The 24,038-nt window shown below is 42.4% G+C and overlaps 1 protein-coding gene across 1 annotated transcript in view; it reads left to right on the top strand.

The window, feature by feature from the left end:
- The first annotated feature begins 11,186 nt into the window (after positions 1-11,186).
- LOC124721111 overlaps positions 11,187-24,038 on the top strand; it is a 335,377-nt gene continuing 322,525 nt past the window's right edge. The window contains exons 1-2 of the mRNA XM_047245929.1: positions 11,187-11,328; positions 23,794-23,885. Coding sequence (XP_047101885.1) covers positions 23,868-23,885 — 18 coding nt within the window. The 5' untranslated portion in view covers positions 11,187-11,328; positions 23,794-23,867. The remainder of the gene's footprint in view (positions 11,329-23,793; positions 23,886-24,038) is intronic.

Raw genomic sequence — 24,038 nt, 5'->3', positions numbered from 1 at the left:
ACTCCCTTCTCAACCACTGCTTCCTTTTCATGCCCCTCGACTTGTATAACTGCCATCTGGTTTCTGTACAAATTGTACACTCCTGGAAATGGAAAAAAGAACACATTGACAGCGGTGTGTCAGACCCACCATACTTGCTCCGGACACTGCGAGAGGGCTGTACAAGCAATGATCACACGCACGGCACAGCGGACACACCAGGAACCGCGGTGTTGGCCGTCGAATGGCGCTAGCTGCGCAGCATTTGTGCACCACCGCCGTCAGTGTCAGCTAGTTTGCCGTGGCATACGGAGCTCCATCGCAGTCTATAACACTGGTAGCATGCCGCGACAGCGTGGACGTGAACCGTATGTGCAGTTGACGGACTTTGAGCGAGGGCGTATAGTGGGCATGCGGGAGGCCGGGTGGACGTACCGCCGAATTGCTCAACACGTGGGGCGTGAGGTCTCCACAGTACATCAATGTTGTCGCCAGTGGTCAGCGGAAGGTGCACGTGCCCGTCGACCTGGGACCGGACTGCAGCGACGCACGGATGCACGCCAAGACCGTAGGATCCTACGCAGTGCCGTAGGGGACCGCACCGCCACTTCCCAGCAAATTAGGGACACTGTTGCTCCTGGGGTATCGGCGAGGACCATTCGCAACCGTCTCCATGAAGCTGGGCTACGGTCCCGCACACCGTTAGGCCGTCTTCCGCTCACGCCCCAACATCGTGCAGCCCGCCTCCAGTGGTGTCGCGACAGGCGTGAATGGAGGGACAAATGGAGACGTGTCGTCTTCAGCGATGAGAGTCGCTTCTGCCTTGGTGCCAATGATGGTCGTATGCGTGTTTGGCGCCGTGCAGGTGAGCGCCACAATCAGGACTGCATACGACCGAGGCACACAGGGCCAACACCCGGCATCATGGTGTGGGGAGCGATCTCCTACACTGGCCGTACACCACTGGTGATAGTCGAGGGGACACTGAATAGTACACGGTACATCCAAACCGTCATCGAACCCATCGTTCTACCATTCCTAGACCGGCAAGGGAACTTGCTGTTCCAACAGGACAATGCACGTCCGCATGTATCCCGTGCCACCCAACGTGCTCTAGAAGGTGTAAGTCAACTACCCTGGCCAGCAAGATCTCCGGATCTGTCCCCCATTGAGCATGTTTGGGACTGGATGAAGCGTCGTCTCACGCGGTCTGCACGTCCAGCACGAACGCTGGTCCAACTGAGGCGCCAGGTGGAAATGGCATGGCAAGCCGTTCCACAGGACTACATCCAGCATCTCTACGATCGTCTCCATGGGAGAATAGCAGCCTGCATTGCTGCGAAAGGTGGATATACACTGTACTAGTGCCGACATTGTGCATGCTCTGTTGCCTGTGTCTATGTGCCTGTGGTTCTGTCAGTGTGATCATGTGATGTATCTCACCCCAGGAATGTGTCAATAAAGTTTCCCCTTCCTGGGACAATGAATTCACGGTGTTCTTATTTCAATTTCCAGGAGTGTATTTTACCCCTACCACCTTTAAAATCTGAAAGAGAGCATTCCAGTCAACATTGTCAACAGCTTTCTCTAAGTCTACAGATACTATGAATGTAGGTTTGCTTTTGCTTAACCTATCTTCTAAGATAAGTTGTAGGGTGAGTATTGCCTTGTGTCTTCCTACATTTCTCCTGAATTCGAACAGATCTTCCCTGAGGTTGGCTTCTGTGTTAGTATTTTGCAATTGTGAATTATTAAACTGATAGTTCGGTAATTTTCACACCTGTCAGCACCTGCTTTCTTTGGAATTGGAATTATTATAATCTTCTTGAAGTCTGAGGCTATTTCACCTTCCTCATACATCTTGCTCAGCAGACAGTAGAGTTTTGTCATGGCTGGGTCTCCCAAGGCTATCAGTAGTTCTAATGGAATATTGTCTACTCCCAGGGCCTTGTTTCGGCTTAAGTCTTCCAGTGCTTTCTCATATTCTTCACCCAGTATCATATCACCTTCTAATCTTCATCTATGTTCTTTTCCATTTTCATAATACTGCCCTCAAGTACCTCTCCCTTCTATAGACCCTCTATATACTCCTTCCACCTTTCTGCTTAGGACTGGTTTTTCCATCTGAGCTCTTGATATTCACACAGGTGGTTCTCTTTTCTCCAAAGGTCTCTTTAATTTTGGTATAGGCGGCATCTATCTTACCCTTAATGATATATGCTTCTACATCCTTACATTTGTCCTCTAGTCATTCCTGCTCAGCCGTTTTGCACTTTCCGTCGATCTCATTTTTTAGACATTTGTATTCCCTATTGCCAGCTTCATTTATTGCATTTTTATATTTTCTCCTTTCATCGATCAAATTCAAATGTCTCTTCTGTTACCAAAGGATTTCTACTATCCCTCGTATTTTTATCAACTTGATCCTATGCTGTCTTCACTGTTTCATCTCTCAAAGCTACCCATTCTTCTTCTACTGTATTCCTTTCATTACTTCTTGTCAGTTGTTCCCTAATGCACCCTCTGAAACTCACTACAACTTCTGGCTCTTTCAGTTTATCCAGTTTCCATCTCCTTAAAATCCTACCTCTTTGCAGTTTTTTCAGTTTTAATCTGCAGGTCATAGCCGGTAAATTGTGGTCAGAGTCCTCATTTGCCAATGGAAATGTCTTTCATTCTAAAACCTGGCTCCAAAATCTCTGTCTTACCATTATATAATCAATCTGAAACCTTCCGGTGTCTCCAGGTCTCTTCCATGTATGCAACCCTCTTTCATGATTCTTAAGCCAAGTGTTAACTATGATTAAATTATGCTCTCTGCAAAATTCTGCCAATTGGCTCCCTCTTTCATTCATTTCCCCCAGTCCATATTCACCTACTACTTTTTCTTCTCTTCCTACTATCGAATCCCAGTCCCTCATGACTATTAAATTTCGCCTCCATTAACTATCTGCATAATTTCTTTTATGTCATCGTACATTTCCTCAATGTGTTCCTCATCTGCGGAGCTAGTTCGGAATATAAACATGTACTATTGTGATGGGTGTGGACTTTGTGTCTGTCTTGGCTGCAATGTGTTTGTGGGAGTGACAAGTCGATAGTCGACAAGACACTGAGAGATTCTCTTTGCGAGCGGGGTTCTTTGGAGGACCCGACCAGTGTTCATTTCCCACGTTAACTTATGTATCTATTGTGTTTGTGCGGTACAATAAAGGTGGTTGTTCACAGTATAAATTCCACACAAGTGTTTTCTTTTATGTAGTGAAATTATTCCTACATAAGTGGTGACCCCGTAACTAAGCAGTGTGACAGTAGGCAAGTTTCTCTAGATATTTTCCGCGATGTGTTGTATCGACATGTCGTCTGCACAGAACATCTTCCGCGACATCGACAGCGTCATCCAAAATATCAAGGAGCTCGACACGATGCAGCAAAACCCTCAGTTCACAGTGCCACGGACGCCTACATCTCAAACCGACTTCGCCCACGACGTTACATTCCCAACCGCGCTACGTGTGCTGGCGGGTCCTGCGCCGCCGCCACAGGATATTGCCTCGCACAACCAGCCCGCAAGACACGCCGATGTCAGACCAAAAGTGCTCCCATTTTCATCACCCGCGTCGGTACCGCTCCCACGAGTTTCGCACTTTCCATTTGCCAGTGATCGTGGCCCACCTGCGTCGCGGTTACAAATTCGGCCCCCACCTTTCGTTCCCGAGCATCCAGAAATTTGGTTTGCTATTATGGAGAACATTTTCGTGCAGCAACAAATAGGCGACGATTTTGAACAGTTAACGCTAGTGATATGCAACTTGGACCAACGTGCATCGTCAGTGGTATTGGATATAATTATGCGACCCCCACCACAACAAGCCTACGCCACTCTCAAGACGGCTTTAATTTCTCATTGTACAAAACCTGTGGACCAGCGGATAACACAGCTCCTGTACCACGAGAAATGCGGTGACAGGTCGCCTTCAGACTTTTACTGGCATTTACGTGCTATGGTGGGCCCTTCCGTGTTCTCAGACACATTACTTTTGCACATATGGCAACAGCAGTTACCTCCGCAGGTGGGCTTAACCTTAATTGCTTACGAGGGCTGGCCATTAAGCGTGTTGCTGCAAATGGCCAATGGAGCGCTCTCCCAGTTCGACTCATGCGCCACAGTGGCTGCCGCCGCAACCACCTCGGCCAACGACACCAGCCGAGCAAGGCCGGAGCCGGTCAATGCGGCACCTCCAGCTTGTGCTGCCACGACCGCACGACGAGCGCCGGACGCGGCCAAAGATTTCCGATATCTCCGCGCTGCCATCGATCAGCTGACCGCCCAGCTGCAGCTGCTAGAGCCATGTGACGTTGCGGCGGCTGACACACACACACGCGTTGTCGCCAGCCAACGCACCTGCCGCGTCATGCAAACAACAGCACCGGTTATTGCTGGTTCCACCAGTGTTTCGGCGCGCAAGCTACGAAGTGTAAGGCGCCGTGCTCGCACCCAAACGCATCCCATGGCCTGCTTTAGGCACAGCCGACCGTGACAACAAGCAACTGCGCCTAAACTCACAGACGCATGGAAAGAGAACACCCCCATTTCAGCACGAGCCTACGTTATGCGGATCGGCGTCTCCCACAGCTGTAAGGTACGCTGCTTCACAAAGACTTTTCGTTCCTGATCGCTCTACAGGATGGATGTTCTTGGTTGACACTGGCTCAGATGTCAGCACCCTGCCTGTAAATTTCTTACCTTCAGACAAACGCACTGAAGAGACCACTTTGAAAGCAGTCAACGGTTCAGTCATCCACACATATGGACAAAAAACACTGCCAGGGGACATTGGGCTACCAGGAAAATGCAACTGGACCTTCGTTATGGCCGATATCGACCAACCTATACTAGGTGCTGATTACCTGGCAAAACATGTATTGTCCGTGGATTTACACAAGTCACAACTCGTCCATTCTGCCAATGGATGGGTTATTCCGGGAATACAAGGACGTCTGACCTCTCATGCATGCCAAAGGGTAGATAACCTCAGTGCACCCACCTGGCAGGACACCATAGCAACGAAGGAATCTGACCGGCAGATGGCTCAAACGACATCAAAACAGGCTCCTGCTGTTTCAACCACAAATGCGACACCCAAACCACAACAGGGAACAAGAAAGAGCAGAGCGAAGCATGAGATGGTGCACCACATCCGTACAACTCCAGGCCAACCAGTCTCCCCACATGTTCGCAGGCTTGCACCTGATCGCTTGCGGGAAACCAAGGCCATTTTCAACGAGATGCTACAGGAAGGAACTATACAGCCATCCAACAGTCCGTGGTCCTCTCCTCTGCATCTTGCCCGTAAAAAGAATGGCTCATGGCGCCCGTGCAGTGATTATCGAGCTTTGAACACCCGAACTGTTCCAGACAGATACCCTGTGCCACATATACAGGATTTCACCCATTCACTGGCCAGGGCAACCATGTTCAGTGTTTTGGATTGCCGTAAGGCTTATAATCAGATCCCAATGGCAGAGCAGGACATACCAAAGACTGCAGTGACAACCCCATTCAGGCTGTTTGAATTTTTGGTGATGCCATTTGGACTGAAAAATGCTGCCCAGACATGGCAACGGTTCCTAGACAGCGTGCTAAGAGGACTACCATATTGTTTTGCCTATTTAGACGATATTCTGGTGTTTTTGGGGAATGTTTCTGACCATCAGAAACACATAAGCGAGGTGCAAAGCAGGCTTAGTGCTCATGGAATAACACTTAACAAGGACAAGTGTGTGTTCGGGGAACCCATGGTAACCTTCCTGGGTTATAAAGTGTCAGCTCAGGGCATTTCCCCACTGCCAGAGAAGCTGGAGTTTTTGCGTACCCTACCACGGCCTCAAAACTACCACGATCTCCAACGATTCCTAGGGATGATAAATTTCTATCACCGCCACCTCCCCGGAACAGCAACAATCCAGATGCCACTGAACAATGCCTTGGCCGGACACAACAAAATTGTCAAGCGCCCACTCCCATGGACACCCGAGGTGGACTCGGCTTTCAAGGCACTGCAAAACAGCCTTCACAACGCAGTGGGGCTTGCACACCCTGCACCAGGAGCTCAGATAGCCCTAGTAGTGGACGCAAGCCAAGTTGCAATCGGTGCAGCACTGCGCCAGAGAGTGAAGGGTCATTGGCAGCCACTAAGTTTTTTCTCACAAAAACTACAGATGAGTCAAACTCGTTGGAGTGCAGACGACAGGGAACTCCTCGCAATGTATGAAAGCATCAGGCACTTCCGCCCCTTCGTTGAGGGCAGGCAATTCACCATATACACCGACCATAAACCTCTCGTGGCAGCTTTCTACAAAGTCAGCGATTCATGTTCCCCCCACCAGACCCGCCATATAGAGTTTATATGCCAGTTTTCGACAGACGTGCGTCACATCCATGGTGCCGACAACATTGTGGCAGACCATTTCTCACGTATTAATGGGATAAGTCCAATGTTGGATTATTCTGAATTGGCTAGGTCTCAGGCTTCAGATGCGCAGCTGCAGTCCTTGTTGGTAGACCCGTCCATTGGCCTACGTTTACAACTTGTGGATGTCCCCTACAGCCCATGTAAAATATGGTGTGACACCTCCACAGTTAGACCATGCCCATACATCATCCCCCAGTTCCGACGAAAGGTATTCGACAGCATTCACAACCTGTCACACCTAGGAACCAATGCCTCAGTGAAATTAGTGACGGACCGTTTTGTGTGGCCTTCAATCAAGAAAGATACACGGGAGTGGGCCCACAGCTGCTATCAGTGTCAGCGTAGCAAAGTGGGACGCCATGTTCACGCTCCAGTCGGACAATTCCCAAACCCAATGGCACGTTTTGGGCTTGTACACATTGACTTGGTCGGACCCCTCCCCCCTTCAGAAGGTTACAGGTACTTGTTTACGGCAGTGGATCGTTGCACACAGTGGGCAGAGGCTACACCAATCAGGGACATTTCTGCAGAGACTACTGCACGGGCATTCTTGGAAACTTGGGTGGCTCGTTTTGGGTGCCCATCTTTCGTTACCACTGACTAAGGACGCCAGTTCGAGTCAACACTGTTCCAACAACTGTCAAAACTCTGCGGCTTCCAACGAAACCGTACTACTAGCTACCACCCGGCCAGCAACAGTTTGGCGGAAAGGTGGCACTGGACTTTAAAGGCTGCCCTGATGTGCCACGAGGACTCATGGACTCAAGCATTGCCATTGGTTTTGTTGGGATTACAGACCGCATTAAAGACAGACATCAATTGTTCCTCGGCAGAGTTGGTATATGGAGAACCACTCCGTGTTCTAGCAGAATTCCTCGCACCAGTTCCTCTCCCAGATGACACACAACTACCCCACCTCTTGCAACAAATGAGGAAGCAGAGACGCTACATGCAGCCCCGACGTCTCAGCACGGCACGCATCCAGTGTTCATACACAAGTCGCTCGATACTTGTTCCCACGTCATGCTCCGCACGGACCTGGTACGTCATTCGTTACAGCCACCGTTCACTGGACCATACCAAGTGCTAGGATGGGACACACACACAATGGATGTCCTACTCCAGGGAAAGTCGACCAAGGTTTCCATTGAGCGAGTGAAACCCGCTTGGACAATGACAGCATCGACTACAGTCTCACAGACGACTTCAGACACAACTTGCAACGAACCCACACCTTCTGCAGAACCAGACAGCTGTGACCCACAGGAGCCCCACACCAGGGGACTTAATGCAGCAACGGAATCATCAAGCAGCACCCACACCCGCACTATCCGCACTCGGGCAGGCCGAGAGGTGAAGTTTAATTACCCCACCATACCGGGTGCTCCGCAGTTCAGGAGGGGGGGCTGTGTAGGAGTGACAAATCAATAGTCGACAAGACACTGAGAGATTCTCTTTGCGAGCAGGGTTCTTTGGAGGACCCGACCAGTGTTCGTTTCCCTCATTAACTTATGTATTTATTGTGTTTGTGCAGTACAATAAAGGTGGTAGTTCACAGTATAAATTCCACACAAGTGTTTTCTTTTATGTAGTGAAATTATTCCTACATGTTCACTATGCTGTTCATAGTAGCTTATCTGTGTTCCTATTTTTTCACTCATTATTAAACCTACTCATGCATTACCATTATTTGATTTTGTATTTATAACCCTGTATTCAACTGACCAGAAGTCTTGTTCCTCCAGCCACCGAACTTCACTAATCCACGCTGTATCTAACTTTAACCTATCAATTTCCCTTTTAAAGTTTCTAACCTTCCTGCCCGATTAAGGGATTTGACATTCCACGTTCTGATCTGTAGAATGTCAGTTTTCTAACTCCTGATAACAGCATCCTCCTGAGTAGTCCCCACCCGGAGACCCGAATGGGGGACTACTTTCCCTCTGGAATATTTTACCCAGGAGGATGCCATCATTATTTAACCATACAGTAGAACTCCATGCCCTCGGGAAAAATTATGGCTGTAGTTTCGCCTTGCTCTCATCCGTTCACAGTACCAGCACAGCAAGGTCGTTTTGGTTTGTGTTACAAGGTCAGATCAGTCAATCATCAAGACTGTTGTCCCTGCAGCTACTGGAAAGGCTGATGCACCTTTTCAGAAAGCACATGTTTGTCTGACATGTCAGCAGATATCCCTGTGTTGTGGTAGCACCTACCTCATGGCTATCTTCTATATCGCTGAGGCACACAAGCCTCCCCACCAATGGCAAGGTCCATGGTTCATGGCGCGGGGTGAAAGGGGGGGGGGGGGGGGAGGCGGAACGTAACCTTAAGAAACCAAATTTTCATGGGATGTGATGGCTGCTCGTAACACATTTCTTTTAGTAATTCTAGGTGTAATTTGACATACTAAATGAAAAAACTGATGCTTCTACTTTCTAAAATTTAAAATGATGATTCATCTTCCTTGAGCCCCTTCTACAGTGAGTGAAATTCCCTTTCTCTACCACGTAATGACATTTTTCTGACCCCACACTCTTTTGTTTTGTCTTCTTTCTCTAACGACCTGTTTCTGCAAGCTGTAAAGCATTTGACTCCAATAAACGCAGTTTTCGTACAAATATTGACTCAACATTCACTTATATAAGCTACCACGCTGTGTATGTGCCCTTTGTGCTTAAAAACAGTTCAAAATCATCTTACAAAGATCGCAACTACCACAAAAAAAAAGTAGAAGACAGCCATGCGAGTTGAGGTCATGTGACTTCAATTGACTTGGTGTGACGTGACATGACCGACAGTGTAAGTAAATGTTGACAAGTGCGAAACAGTTCTGTTCACACACAGACCGAAACTACTGCACAAACATCAGCACACTAGACAGATAACACTACATACACGCCCAATACGTTTCCGAGAGAAAATCAGATACCTTGGTGTCTGGCTGGACCAGGAACTGACATGGGGGGACCACATCGAATACATTGCCAACAGAGCGCATGCGAGGCTCGAACAACTCCACCCAATGCTCAACACAGAAAGCACACTGAATAGGAGGGTGTCGATGTCCGTATGCATGACACTGATTAGACCTCTGATGATGTACACAGCTCCCATCTGGGGATATGGAACTCCTACACGCCTGTGCTGCCTGCAGATCGTACAGAACAAAGTACTACACATCATTAGCAACGCTCCACACTACGCACACACCATGGATCTTCACAATGAATACAGCCTTGAAACCCTCAAGAAAGTAGTCAAAAAACACACCACACGACTATACAGGAACTCGAACAATCCGTTCATTCTTTCTCTGGAAAACTATGATCACAACCATAGGTGGAAGCATAAGTGGCCAAAGACACTAATAGCTAGGGCATAATCACATATGGCAAGCTAACATACAGCAATTGACAAACGTCGGCGAGCCCCTGCATATCAGAAACGTTGACTGGATATACTAGCTGCTATTAAAGCTGACCACAGGCTACAGCGGGAAAACCGACGAGCTCGCCTACAGACGGACAAACAAATCACCCTACACTGTGCATTTGATATATGATTTATCACACAAAACAGCGATGAACCTAACTGTTAAAGATATGCTGATGTTGACCGAGAGATCAACGTCGGCACCCAGTGCCAGGCGCCGAGTAACCGCACCGCACAATGTCAAAGGTATTGACATGCATGATACCCACTACTAACAAAGCCTACCCTTGCATGACCTGTCACAGGCAGCAAGACATCCGCTACTGCTCTCTTATAACCCGACCTATCAGAGAGGTTTTTTTCCTTTGGCTCTTGCCTTGGCACTTTTTTTCCTCTGCCCTTCAAACTGCAACCATTCGTTCGACTTCCGACCCAATCTATCTCCAGATGAGCATGTATTAATGGTTAACCTTAACCAGACATACGCAAACATCGCAGTACCCACATCCTGCGACACCTCACTTTAGTGAAAGCTAACCCTTATGCAGAGATGGCAGCAGACCTTCTGAGTTGGCCACCATGCTGGTGTGGAGGGGCTCCGCCGCTACTCATATTCTCTGTTTACACATTATAAGCACCATGTTTCTTGCAAATTCCTTGACCGACCTTAGTAAATCTTCCGACGTAAAGGCCAATTCAACGCTAGTTCACATTGACCGTCATGGAAACGTCACGTCACCGCACCGTCACTTCACGGTGTACCGTGACGTGACGGTGCGATGACGTGACGGTACCATGACGGTCAAGGTGAAATGGCGGTGAATTGGCCTTTACGTCGAAAGATTTACTAAGGTCAAGAAATTTGCCAGAAACGTTACTTATTATGTACTGCGTAAACATAGAATATAATTCCAAAAATAAAATAAAAAATTACTTAAGCAATTTTAATGATATTTGACACTAATTTTGATCGATTATATCGACCCTGTAACGAGTTTTATGATGATGACTCTATGTGTTTTCTTTAAAAATACGTTTTAAAATCTTTGGTAAGTGATATACTTGTTAAATAAGAGTTTGAAACTATACGAAATCAAGTAATGCATATTGAATATTTCTTATTATTGATGTATGCATTTCATTTTCAAAAGGCAACTTAATACATTATATAGAGAATGAACTCGAACCAACGATATAGCTGACTTTGAAATGATCGACCGCATGTGTAGTCGATAGTTGCACGAATCTTCTGTTGTCAAGTTAGTGTTTGCAACAACTTTGGTATTCTGTAGGGATTGCAGTTAATGATAGGTGCAGAGTGTTTGGTGTAATTTACGATCGTGGTTTGTTTGCAAGATTCTGAAGTTGTTAGTGTGTGCGACCGTTACAGCTTGGTGCCCAGGAAGAATCTGAGATCAGGATGACCTGTTGTCATTTGGTAATATTACTTTTTGAATTATTTGTTTTGTGGCACTTTATAGAAATTTGACATTCACATAGACAATTGTCGGTCGTGTGATATATTCATAGCTGAACGTCCAATACGTTTTTGAGACAGGCGGAGTATGTTATTTTTTGTTATCGAAGGTTGATGTGGATGACTCCTAGTAATTCTTCTAAGCTGTTACTCTATTCTTTTCAACGCTTTTGCGTTCAGGCATTGTTTTGAGGCATAGTAAAACGAAGTAACAGCGATATTGTTATAGAGATTCAAAATTTCATTCTTATAGGTTTGTGACGAACGATGTTTTTTTTCTCCTTTTACAAAGTATGCGATAACCTCAGCTGCAAGTGAAATGAAACGCGTTTTTTTCAATAAGTCTGCTTTTCTGTGAAGAGGTTTTCGTTTTTGCCACTAGTGGTTGATTGTTTTCAAAGCATAGGCGGTAAGTTCCGTTAGCGCACTGTAAACTTGGACGATTATCATTAACGCTTAGTATTTGAACCACTTGATCTGATAAGTGTCGCTTGTCAACAGCCCATATAGCAGTATAGTATTTAAACACGTTGCCGCTTTACTTTGGAAGTTGTCAGATTTTAGAATTTTCTCATGGTGTAATGTATGCAGGAATTAGTAGTATGAACATGTTGATTCTTTTCCGCTTTGCGTCGAAAGTTGTCAGATTTTAGAACTTGTCATGGTGTAATTTATGCAGATACTATCTTGTCAATATTATGGATTGCTAACTCCATAGTTACAAATTTTTCAGTTGCAGAAAGTATCATTCCTAGTAAATTGTCTGTATATTGCAGGTGTGCATTTTCGAAGGAATTTTATTATTGGCAAGCCGTCTTTGAAATAATCGACCGTTTGTATAGTCGATAGTTGCACGAATCTTGTGTTGTCCCCATCTTCAGTTGTAAACAAGCTGAAAGTAACAGCGTTGAAGGGGATCAGGAACATAATTGATTCATTGGAGATTCTTTATATTCATCTGCATGGGATAAAAATCTTCTCCTTCCTTAGTGGACTTTACAGAAACAGACATAAAATAAGTGCATGAATAATAACAGGATCAATATAGTAGATGTGACAAAAACTAGGAAGTTTTTGACGAAATCCTTTTGTGCCGAAAAGTCTGTTGTGTTGACATAAACAAGACAGAATCACAAATGCAAACACAATTTTTACTCGTTAATATTGCCCATTCTGTTCGAATCTTCCCAATTTAAGTGTTTGGAGGCTAAATTAATTAATTTGCATGTGTCACTATCTGTTTTATTATCGTGATTATTATTTGTTGAGTGTAACTTTCTCAAAGCCTGAGGTAATGAAGTATTATGTTGTCCAGATAGTATTATGACATTATTTAGCATAATGGGTCTTGAGAAGTTTTGACGTATGGTAAAGCATTTTTGTGTAATCCTGTGGAGGATTATGAAAATAAGGCAAATGTCTCAAGTTTCCTTGCTAATGATGTCTGTTGTAAGTGTGTTATGTTTTGTTGAACTTGATATGCTCGGAGCATTAATTCCTTATTACTTCAACTTGTGCTACAGTCTGGAAACGCGCGATCGCTACGGCCGCAGGTTCGAATCCTGCCTCGGGCATGGATGTGTGTGATGTCCTTAGGTTAGTTAGGTTTAACTAGTTCTAGGGGACTGATGACTTCAGAAGTTAAGTCCCATAGTGCTCAGAGACATTTGAACCAACTTCAACTTGCCAGGGCAGATAGTGTATTCATTGTGAGGGAAAGGTTGTGCTGAATCTTTTCTCTACTCATTTCATACATTTGCTTTCATATTTGACAGTGTTGTTGTCCTATGGGTGGTGGAAAATGTTCTCAAGTATTGATCGTGATTATGTATGTTTGAGTATTTGTGCTAATATTAAAACCCTATTTCTAGGTATCAAAGAAATATAGTAAACAGGGTTAGTGTGTTGATAATGTTCCTAACAATTGAATAGTGAAGTTAATAGTTAGTTATTTTGTGTTGCTATTATTGATGCTATAAAATACCCTGTGCTTAAAATTATGAAAATGGGTTAGTGAGGGAGAGATATCACTTCTCATAGATTTACTTACTCGTCCACTTATCATGATACAAGATTTTTCATTGCTATAAAATTAAAATTAATGGATCAAATATACAGACACACACAATTTATAAGGATGTTTGTATGAGGATGGAACAGGCTGGTGGAAGTGTCCTTGCTGAAGGAACCGTCCTGGCATTTGCCTGTAATGATTTAGGAAAACCTAAATCAGGATGGTACGGCAGAGCAAACTTGAATGTGTCAGTGTCTCAACAAATGCACTGCCTCATTCAGATGGTCATTAGCATACAATGCTCTTTTGTTCTTGTACAATCTGTTCAAGGTAACATAATATGAAAAATAATTTTGCACTGTTTCTTTACATCTCTCTATACTATCACTCCACACAATGTGGACACCCATTGTTGATTAGAACCCTGAACATGGTACTATGGCCCATCTGCATCTTTATGGTCTCTCGATGGTCATCTGAAAAAACAAGTCAGCACTTCACATAAGAATTATGTATTCTCACTCCCCTTCCCCTTCATAGTTATTGTGCAAAATACGCACAGAATATTTATCTGAGATTTGTAAAGCAGCTTTTCTGAGTTTTACTTTGGAACTTGTGATGAAAAGTGGATTAAATATAGAGGGAACATAGATTTCGAGCTGTGCTGTAAATGGGTCTGTCACCAAAACCTTTATTTCATATTCACATTTGTTGGCATCACTATCACACAACAAAATTGTTGCCGTCAAACCTAACCTATACATCGCACTACGTTGGCAATCAGTTTGTAACCAGATGATTTTTAGGTGGACAGCATCACACTTAGATCAAGAAACTCGGATTTTCCCTTACCCAATATTGTGTTGGTTGATGCTATAGTGCCTGACATTCCTATTGTGGATGTACGATGATTCGTGTAATCTTCCATGAATTCAAAATGTATTTGTTCAGAAGCTTACCGAATTCCTTACGGATACCAAGATTGTACTGTGTCATTTGCTGTGTGTCAGTATGTTTTCTCCTGTGCCAAAACAGGTTTTTATTGGGTCCTGGCTTTAGCAATTTTAATTAACAGGCTGTCTGTCTGCAGGATTCCTAAGTAGCACTTGGGATTTCATCAGTAGTTTCTGCATGTGAACAGTAGGACATGTACAGTATTTTTGTTTTACTGGACTTACAAACTTTGCAACTATTTTTGGAATATCAGTGTAAAATATTGCATAATTATTCACTGTAATGGACCTAATTCTGTATGTTACTGAAAACTGGGAGCATGAATGACATGGAATTTAGACCAGGAGCACGTCTTTATGCCAACTGACTTGGCTCCCAACAAGAAACACTAGTGAACTTTGTACATTGGAAGGATTCATACTTTGTCTGTAGCATTTCCATTATTCCAGAATGAGATTTTCACTCTGCAGCAGAGTGTGTGCTGATATGAAACTTCCTGGCAGATTAAAACTGTGTGCCGGACCGAGACACGAACTCGGGACCCTTGCCTTTCGCAGGCAACTGCTCTACCAACTGAGCTACCCAAGCACGACTCACGCCCCGTCCTCACTGCTTTACTTCTGCCAGTACCTCATCTCCTACCTTCCAAACTTTACAGAAGCTCTCCTGTGAAAGCTGCAGGAGAGCTACTGCAAAGTTTTTCTGTCACCTGCCAACTTGAAAACTAGACCTTGGGCTATGCTACAGTGCACTCTGTCATCAAAACTGATTTCTGTGGGGGAGGGGGGGGGGGGGCATTGTCACATTCTAACGATAATTCCTCATAATTTTGTTCAAATATTGGTGGTAAGAGTATTTTATTGTTCAGTCTTTAATTCCTTTTATATTTTATGAGAGCACAACACCGTTAAGGGCACATTTATTTTTATGTCCAAATTTGCCACGTCTTGAACAAAAGTGTAAGTATTCATTTTTCTTGCAGTTCATTACCAGACAAGTTATTTACTGTTTAAAATAATCACTAGTTTCAGGTACAATAGCTAAGAAACGAAGTGCTCACCCCGTGTTTTTGTGTTATTTGTTGAACGAAACGATGTTAACCAAAATCATCATAAAATGCTTTTTTGTATTAAATGAGATTACTGTTATCATTTATAGGTAACCAGAACTGACCTGTGAGTGCAGGAACTATCATAGGTACATGAGTGGTGGGGCCAAAGTTCTGGCCTGAAGGATCAACTCTCCTTGTCCTCACAAATGTGCGCATTGCAAGATGTTCTCTAAAAGGTTTCTAATGTGTGTCTATGGAGGATCATAAGATTGATTGTGAAAAGTGGCTTTGTGCCACTAAATGCATACATTCATACTCAGCAAGGGCCACGCCATTTTGGTGCCCTAAAGTCAGTGTCGAGTCAACTCTCAATCAAACTATCACTTCTCAACCTAACCAAGGCTTTGGGGTAGGTTACAAAGCAGTCTGTCACATGTGAAGTTTCATCCCAAACAAGTAGTAAAAAATGTTGAAGCTGTGTGGTGAATGTTTGAGGAAATAGTTCGTAACCAGTGAAGAATGTCAAACTGTTTCATTTTTGACACTCCAAATACATCCCCTCTTTTCTTGTGAGTAAATGCAGTGCTGCAGTTTGCATGAAAATGCTGAGAGATGATGCAGCACTCTAAATAACTTTACTGAAGTCTTGATCACACTTCTATTTCTCACCAACCTTAAGCGTTTCGACTTTTCCTCATTTTCAAAGGCTGCAACATAAAACACTAAACTGGTATCGGACAATATGAAAATATGATACATTTCACCATTGATAAGAGACATATTATGACTAGAATATGGCTTCCAAGCTTACCAGTGCTACGTCAGTCATAAAAATATTAGATATGTCGTATTACATCAACATTCTCAAGCACCAGACAAGTGCAAACTGCTACCAAGTAAAAATTTTGGAAGCCAAGTGCACTAAACTGCTAGGTGGCACTGGGTATGTGGTACACACTGCAATTTGTTTCTGTTTACAACCACAGTTTTTGGGACTAGTGTAGCAGGGGATACAACCCGTCGGCTTTGGACAATGACGTCACAAGTCGCCAAACGAGAAGCGATTCTTCTTAGTGTTGTAGCTCCCTTCAGTAGCTGATAAGTGTTTTTTGGCTTTTTTAAAAAAAAAAATCTCACAAGATAGAATAAACAGATCCACTTTATTAAGCAATCAGTAAAAAAACGAAACTGAAACATAACAGCAAAAGCGAAAATGGTAAACTGCTATCTGGCGACTTGTGACGTCATTGTCCAAAGCCGACGGGTTGTATCCCCTGCTACACTAGACCCCAGTTTTTTATCATTACAGCGTATAAAATGTTTTCATCCGCCAACATGGAAATCACTTACAATGTTTTTCATAAGATATTACTTTACAAAACAATGTGTTACAGATTTTAAAAAAAATCTAATATATTGGAATAATGCACCGATTGGTGCTGGTATCACTTGTCTGTTAACAAACAAATCTTTTGTTTTATTTTCAACCTATAGCACATAAATTACTGCCTCAGTACAGTTCATAAATATTTAATAAAAGTTAAAATCATATATATTACTAGGGGGTTGATTAAAGTTGGCACACTTACGCATTGCCGAACATAAGATCTGCTGTGGTTGTATGACTGTAAAATTGTTTTCTGTGAGTAACAAACATAGTAGATCGCCATGACGCAATTAAGGAAGGGAGGAGTGGTAGAGGTGTACACAATATCAATCTTAACATATTAAAAAATACTGTAAAACTGCTTGTAATACTAGGACTACAAATGTGTGTAAAATGTCAGCTTAAAGAAAATAATACAAAAGTGTTGTCAAACAGCTATGGTAGCCTTGTTGTCAACAGTTTTTAACTTGTGCCATGCAACATGAAGCACCGAGTAGCCGCTTATGAAACTATATGATTTTAACATTTATTAAATATTTATGAACTGTTACTAATGGTAGTATTTTATGTGCTGTAAGTTGAAAATAAAACAAAAGATTTGTTTGTTAACAGACAATTGGTCCCAGCACCAGTCGGTGTGCTTTTCCGATGTATTAAAAAACTGTAACACATTGTTGTGTAAAGTAATACATTTTGTAAAAAAGTGTAAGTGATTTCCATGTTGACTGATGAAATCATTTAATATTTTGTAACAATGAAAACTGTGGTTGTAAACTGAAACAAATTGCTGCGTGTATGACGTACCCAGCACTGCCTAACTGTTTCGTCGACTTGGTTTCCATTATTTTAACTTGGTAGCAGTTTGCATTTGTCTTGTGCTTGAGAATGTTCCCGTGATACAATGTGTCCAATGTTTTCGTATGACTCACATAGAACTGGTAACCTTGGAAGCCATATTCTAGTCGTAGTATGTCTCATTTCTTACTCGTGGCCAAATTCCTGCAATGGCTAGTGATGTGATTACCTTGTTGACAAACTAATGATGTCATCAACATGGCAGATATGACCCTCAAAAAATGATCAGTGAATGACGTCACTAACACCAACAAAACATTATGGTATGAAAGACTGACAAATTAATGGGATGCCCTTGTTATTAATGCCTTCAAACAAATTATTAAAAACTTGAAAAATTATGACACAGCAGGGAAATAGGTTTTCATCCTGGAACATAAATGTGATAATGGAATAGTGCATGTATTAAAAAAACTATTACCTTCTGATGCAACCTAGACCTTGGGTTATGCTACAGATCATTGTGTTACAAAAACCCAGCTTCGTGCCACCTTCTATTATACATGTTACAAGCCACTCCCCATATTAGTGGATTGCTATTTCCTCTTCTATTTAGGTTTAGTGATTAACATAAGTCAAGCCACCACCAACTAGAACTTAATGACATATTGTGAACTAAACACACTGCCATCTACAACTAAAATATGCAAGCAAAATTATTTTACACGTCTTCTACATAATGTATGCCTGTGGCATGCATTGTTATAATTATGCTCCTTGTAAGTAGACATAAAGTTGATAGCAGATAGGCCATGTCTCAGAAATTATTTGTATCTCATACATCATTTTGTGTAGGCCTATATCTTCATGCCACAAGCCACTTAATAGTATGTAATTGAGGCTATTTCGAGTACCACCATCATTTTTTCCTTTCCTTTTCCATTTGCGAATGGTGCGTGGCAAGAATGTCTCATTAAACCTCTGTATCAGTGCAAATTTGATCGATTTTCTCATGATCTGTTTGCAAGAGGTATATAGGAAGAAGTAATATGCTGTCTGACTTGATGGATCAAACACACTCAAATTTTTAACCATAATGTCTTCGATGATGCCAGTTTTCTAACATGTGCCACTGGACATTGATGAGTGTGTCTTTGTGTTTCACATGCTAAACAAATACATTGATTAAATATTCTAATATTCTTTCCATCTTGTATTTAAAAAAAACACACAGGTTTGCTTTAGAGGTTTACCAGATTTCTGTGTGAAGAGTTCTTTGCATATTGAATTAAATTTGTTGCCAAAAATTCTGGATCTCTTGCTTAGGAGCAGTTCTTGTATCATATTGTAATTCACATTACTTAATGCATTTATCTAGTGTTATGTTCGTAGGAAAGGTCGTTAAAAAAAAAAAAAAAAAAAAAAAAAACATGGAGAAAAGTATATCTTTGAAGACATACCTGACTAAGTGACCAAATTAAGTTATTGGTTAAATTTTTCTCAAATAACTTTCATTGCATCACAAGTGCTCAAAGTTTGCCAGGCACTTGCTAAATGCTGCTGTATATCTAATCTACACATAAACATATTTTTAATGTACTGTTCTATATTACCTCAAGCCTCAAGTCATTCTACTTATGGGTGACCATTTTATGGAAATAATCTGCTGTGGCCCATTTTGTTATGAAAGTTGTGGGTACAAACCACGTATCAAAGTCCAGTACGTGCCATAATAAGAATCATAATTGAATTTGCTGCAAGAGTGGGATAACCCCATTTACCTATGTACTTTATTTCATATAGCTTGAACAGTTCTGAGAGATATATTCTCAAAGCATTCCCTTAAAGTGGTAATGCCTTGCTACAATTTGAAAGTGCAGACCAATTAATATTATTTATATTAATATAAACGTAAAACAGTTATTCCTGTCTTACATCAGTATTTTAAAAATGTGGTTAAATACACTGCTCTGAAAAACCTAGGGATGAGATAGTTAAAGTAACATAACATATTACAGGTGGAAATGAATGAAAGTGAGGGAGCATGTTGCCAGAGGTCTCCCAGTTGTGCACCGAAAGTTGTACATCATGTGGGTTTGATGTCAGCGTGACTATAGTGCAAATGCTACACAAGACAGTTGAAGGAATGGGAAAAGACAGCATGTTTCAATAACCGAGCAGTTATGGTGCACTTTGGTGTAGTGGCATCGTTTGCGATGGTGCCGAGAGCAGAGAGACTGGATCAGCTGGGAGTGGAGTCATGTGCTCTTTGCAGATGAGAGCACATTCAGTCTGTGTAGTGATTCTGGACATACCCTCTTATGGTGAGAGGTAGGAACATATAATGCATCCAGGAACATCATTGAACACAATCGTTTCGGTGGGCCAGGTGTTGTGTTGTGTTGTGAGTAGGCATAATGTTGCATAGGCATACTAACCTCCAAATCTTTGTACACAGTGCACTCAGTGGTCAACATTCTGGTGACACTACTTATTCTCTAAGTGCATCTTTCCATGGTGCATTTGGCCTGACTTCTTTTTTGTGGGTCACAATGCACACCTGCATCAAGCTGCACAGGTGGAGGACCTCCTGGGACGAGAGATTATTCAGCAGATGGACTGGCCGGCCTGTTCCCCTGGACTTATGTGTCATTGAGCATGTGTGGGATGCATTGGGGAGACGTATTGTGGTACATTCATATGCACCACTGCCCATATAGCAGTTGTCAACTGTGGTGGTGGATTGGAATGCCCTATTACAAGAACTCATTACCAAGATTGTTGCCAGCATGAAAGCACATTTCAGAGCATGCACTGACATCTGTGACAATCACTCACCCTATTAAAGACCATGTCCCGCCTTTTTTAATGCCCAGGGGACCATCATAAACTGCAGTGACTTCAGTGTAATTATTGTCTTTGAATTAGTCATTTCTATTGTCTCATTGTGCATTTCTTTCAGTACTGTGCTGTAATTGTTCTTTCAATCTGTGGTCAAAGCTTCATCTAGCTATGTTACTTAACAGTGACATGCCATACGAAAATTGCTTTTGTCGTTAAGTTTTGTACACCAGTATATTTGAGAAGCTCTTTATTTTATTCAATAGTGTGGAATATGATGAAGTGAATATTGAATAAAGACCTATGCTCTTTGAACATAAGTATAGAAACAAAGTGAAGGAAAAATAATCATCATAGTAAGTAGAATATTCTGTATTTTAGCAATTCATCTTCGGTAACTTGAGTAGGTACAGTCTCCACTTGCCACACCTGAGGTGCACTTCAGTGCCTCATAGTACCATGGTATGTAGGGCATATTGCTCCGCTAATGCGATCGTGTCTTAGTTTCGTGGGTTTTAATGGCAGATTTCCTTGATGTGGCCGATCAGTTCTAGGCGCTACAGTCTGGAACCGCGCGACCGTTACGGTCGCAGGTTCAAATCCTGCCTCGGTCATGGATGTGTGTGATGTCCTTAGGTTAGTTAGGTTTAAGTAGATCTAAGTTCTAGGGGACATGACCTCAGATGTTAAGTCCCATAGTGCTCAGAGCCATTTTGGACCTTGATATGGACATGGGGCTGCCCAGCAGCCTGAACTTGCTCAAGTTAGGTGTGCTTGGGGTATACTATATTCTACCACATCATTGTTATGAATGTAATGAAACGCTTGACAAGTAGACACTTGAAGTCTGTCTTTGTTATCAATTTTAAAGGCTTTTATGAAGTAAGTGTTTAGCTGACACACAATCTCATATCATAACAGTGTTCAGTGATTAAGCAGAACTTCGATGGTGGTGTGTTTTTCCCTATTGTGGCAGTAAAAACCCATTTGTTCTCAGTGAGTTCCTTCTCCATTACATCAAAACACCTGTTGCAGAGCAAAAACTTTGACCTGGTTTAGGAAACCAGTGGGTAATGGTTTCCAATCTGTCAACATTAATACATGTAAGTGGGAACTGATCTAGTGCCATATTCTTATTTTGGGCACAACAGTTGTATGAGAATATGTATAGATGTCTCATATCTCCTATCAGTATATTCTTAACGTAGTGCTTCAGAGAGCCAATTATGTAATTTGCACTTTTCTTTCCCATCACTTCACTACACACGTATAAGTGTACTGTTTTCTCCTTGGCTCAGTAGCCACAGAAGCTAATCACCAAACTTGGCGAATATAAAATTCTTCGGTAAATGGCACTTTGGATAGTGGCATGTTACGCCGTTAGTCAAGTTATTTAGTTGGTTTCGTGCTCCATGCATCAAATTTGCAATAAACATTATGATGTGGAACATGTCAACAGGACAAGCATAAAACACTTGTATACAGCTTAACATTTGAAAAGAAAACTTTTGCAGTCTGTCAGACATTTCACTTCCATGGGTAGAGTATTATAGCTGCACTTTCCACCCCTTTCTGTGCCAAAGTTTAGATTCATTGTAGGCTAATTCAGATCATTTTTCGTTCTCGTGTTGTACTTCTGATATCTGTCACTCTTAAAAGTTAGATGGACAGTTGATAACAAATTTTGTAAGCGGATAAATGTATTGTGAGTCTGTGGAAGATATCCCCAGTTACTTGAAGAGAAACCTGCAAGATGTGCATGTATGAACTCTACAAACAATTCTAATTACCCCTCCTGTGCAATGAATACATTTTGCGTAAGTGAGTAGTTACCCTAGAATATTATCCCTTAAGACATCAGTGAATGATGGACATATGCAAAATATGTTAACTTGCTTACTTCTCTACACCCTAAATCCTCAGTTGTCATGGCAAAAGTAGCTGCACCTAAACATTTGTCAGGTCTGCTATGTGGTTTTTCCAGTTTAAGTATTTATCAAAATGCACACCTAAGAACTTACAGTTTTCTAACCTGTTGATTTTTCTTGTTGGTGTACTACATTAATAGGAAGTGGGACATTTTGACGATACAAAACTGATAGAAATGGTGTTTTTAAAGCTTAAAGCTAACTTGTTCATGCAGAACCATTCAGTAATGTTCACAATAATACAGGGTGACAATTATTGAACTATATCAAATAAAATTATCATAACTTCTGAACAGTTTGTGCTAGAACATTCAAACTGCTCAGTTGGTCATGGGGCACGATGGGAATTATGCGCTGTATGGTTTGGCTTAGTGACGCCCACTTTCATTTAGTTGGGTTCATCAGTAAGCAAAATTGGCACATTTGTGGGTCTCTGAATCTGTGCCGGGTGACTCTGTGGTGTGCAGTGTTGAGTCATGGAATAATCGGTGAGATATTCCTTGATGGCACAGTGACTACCAAATGGTATGTGAAGGTTTTGGAAGATGATTTCATCCCCATTATCCAAAGTGACCCTCATTTCGACAAGATATGGTTCAAGCAAGACAGAGCTCGACCCCACCGAAGGAGGAGAGTGTTTGATGTTCCAGAGGAGCACTTTGAGGACCACATTCTGGCTCTGGGGACCCAGAGGCCACTGGCATGGGCATCGATTGGCTGCCATATTCTCCAGGTCTGAACACATGCAACTCCTTTTTCTGGGACTTTATTAAAGACAAGGTGTGGAGCAATAACCTCAAAGCCATTGCTGAGCTGAAAACAGCTACTCGTGAGGTCACCGACAGCATCGATTTTCTGACACTTCAGCGGATCATGCAGAATTTCACTACTCACCTGATCCACATCATTGCCAATAACGGCAGGCCTATCAAGCACGTCATAACTGAAACTCGAATATCTGTAGTGATGTTTACGTGTTGAATAAAGTGAGTGCACACAGTGGTTTGTAACTAATTTAAGTTTTTTTCATATAGTTCAATCATTGTCACCCTGTATCATTTAATGTTTTCTGTGTTGGTGTGTATTTGCTCAGCTTCACAACAATACTAGTATCATCTGCAAGCGGGACTAACTCTGAAATTTCCTGAGAGATTAAAACTGTGTGCTGGACCGATACCCAAACTCGGGACCTTTACCTCTAATGGGGAAAGTGCTCTACCGAGTGAACTACCCAAGCATGACCCGCAACTCGTCCTCCCAGCTTTTGTGTCATCAGTACCTCATCTACTTTCAAAAAAAATTTTTTATGTTTATAGTATAGTCACTGACATAAAAACACTAAAATTGTTTTAAACACACTATCATAACTTAATTTTTCGTTTTCAACACTCATTGAATTTCTGTGTATTTTATCAAACACTGCCCTTGTAACAATAATTTGTATGTTGATTTACAGGTTTGTTTGAAATAGTTTCTAACCATGGAAGTGTGGTTGTTCTTCATTGAGCATTGAGGAGGGTTTTCTGTGCCATGAGCAAAAGTTACCAGGTAATTTCAGTGTGTCAGAGTATAGTATAAATTTATTTTTAAGTTAGTGTTATGTGAAATTAGGTTTACAATGGTGTTGTGGTCATGTTTGGTTATTTTAACTTATTTTGATTTATTATTTTTATTCCATAGGAACTCTGTAACATTGCCACA

The sequence above is a fragment of the Schistocerca piceifrons genome, chromosome X (assembly GCF_021461385.2).
Source record: "Schistocerca piceifrons isolate TAMUIC-IGC-003096 chromosome X, iqSchPice1.1, whole genome shotgun sequence".
In the NCBI taxonomy this organism is placed as follows: domain Eukaryota; kingdom Metazoa; phylum Arthropoda; class Insecta; order Orthoptera; family Acrididae; genus Schistocerca; species Schistocerca piceifrons.
Note: the sequence above shows the minus strand (reverse complement) of the source record. Positions and strands in the feature narration are given on the sequence as shown.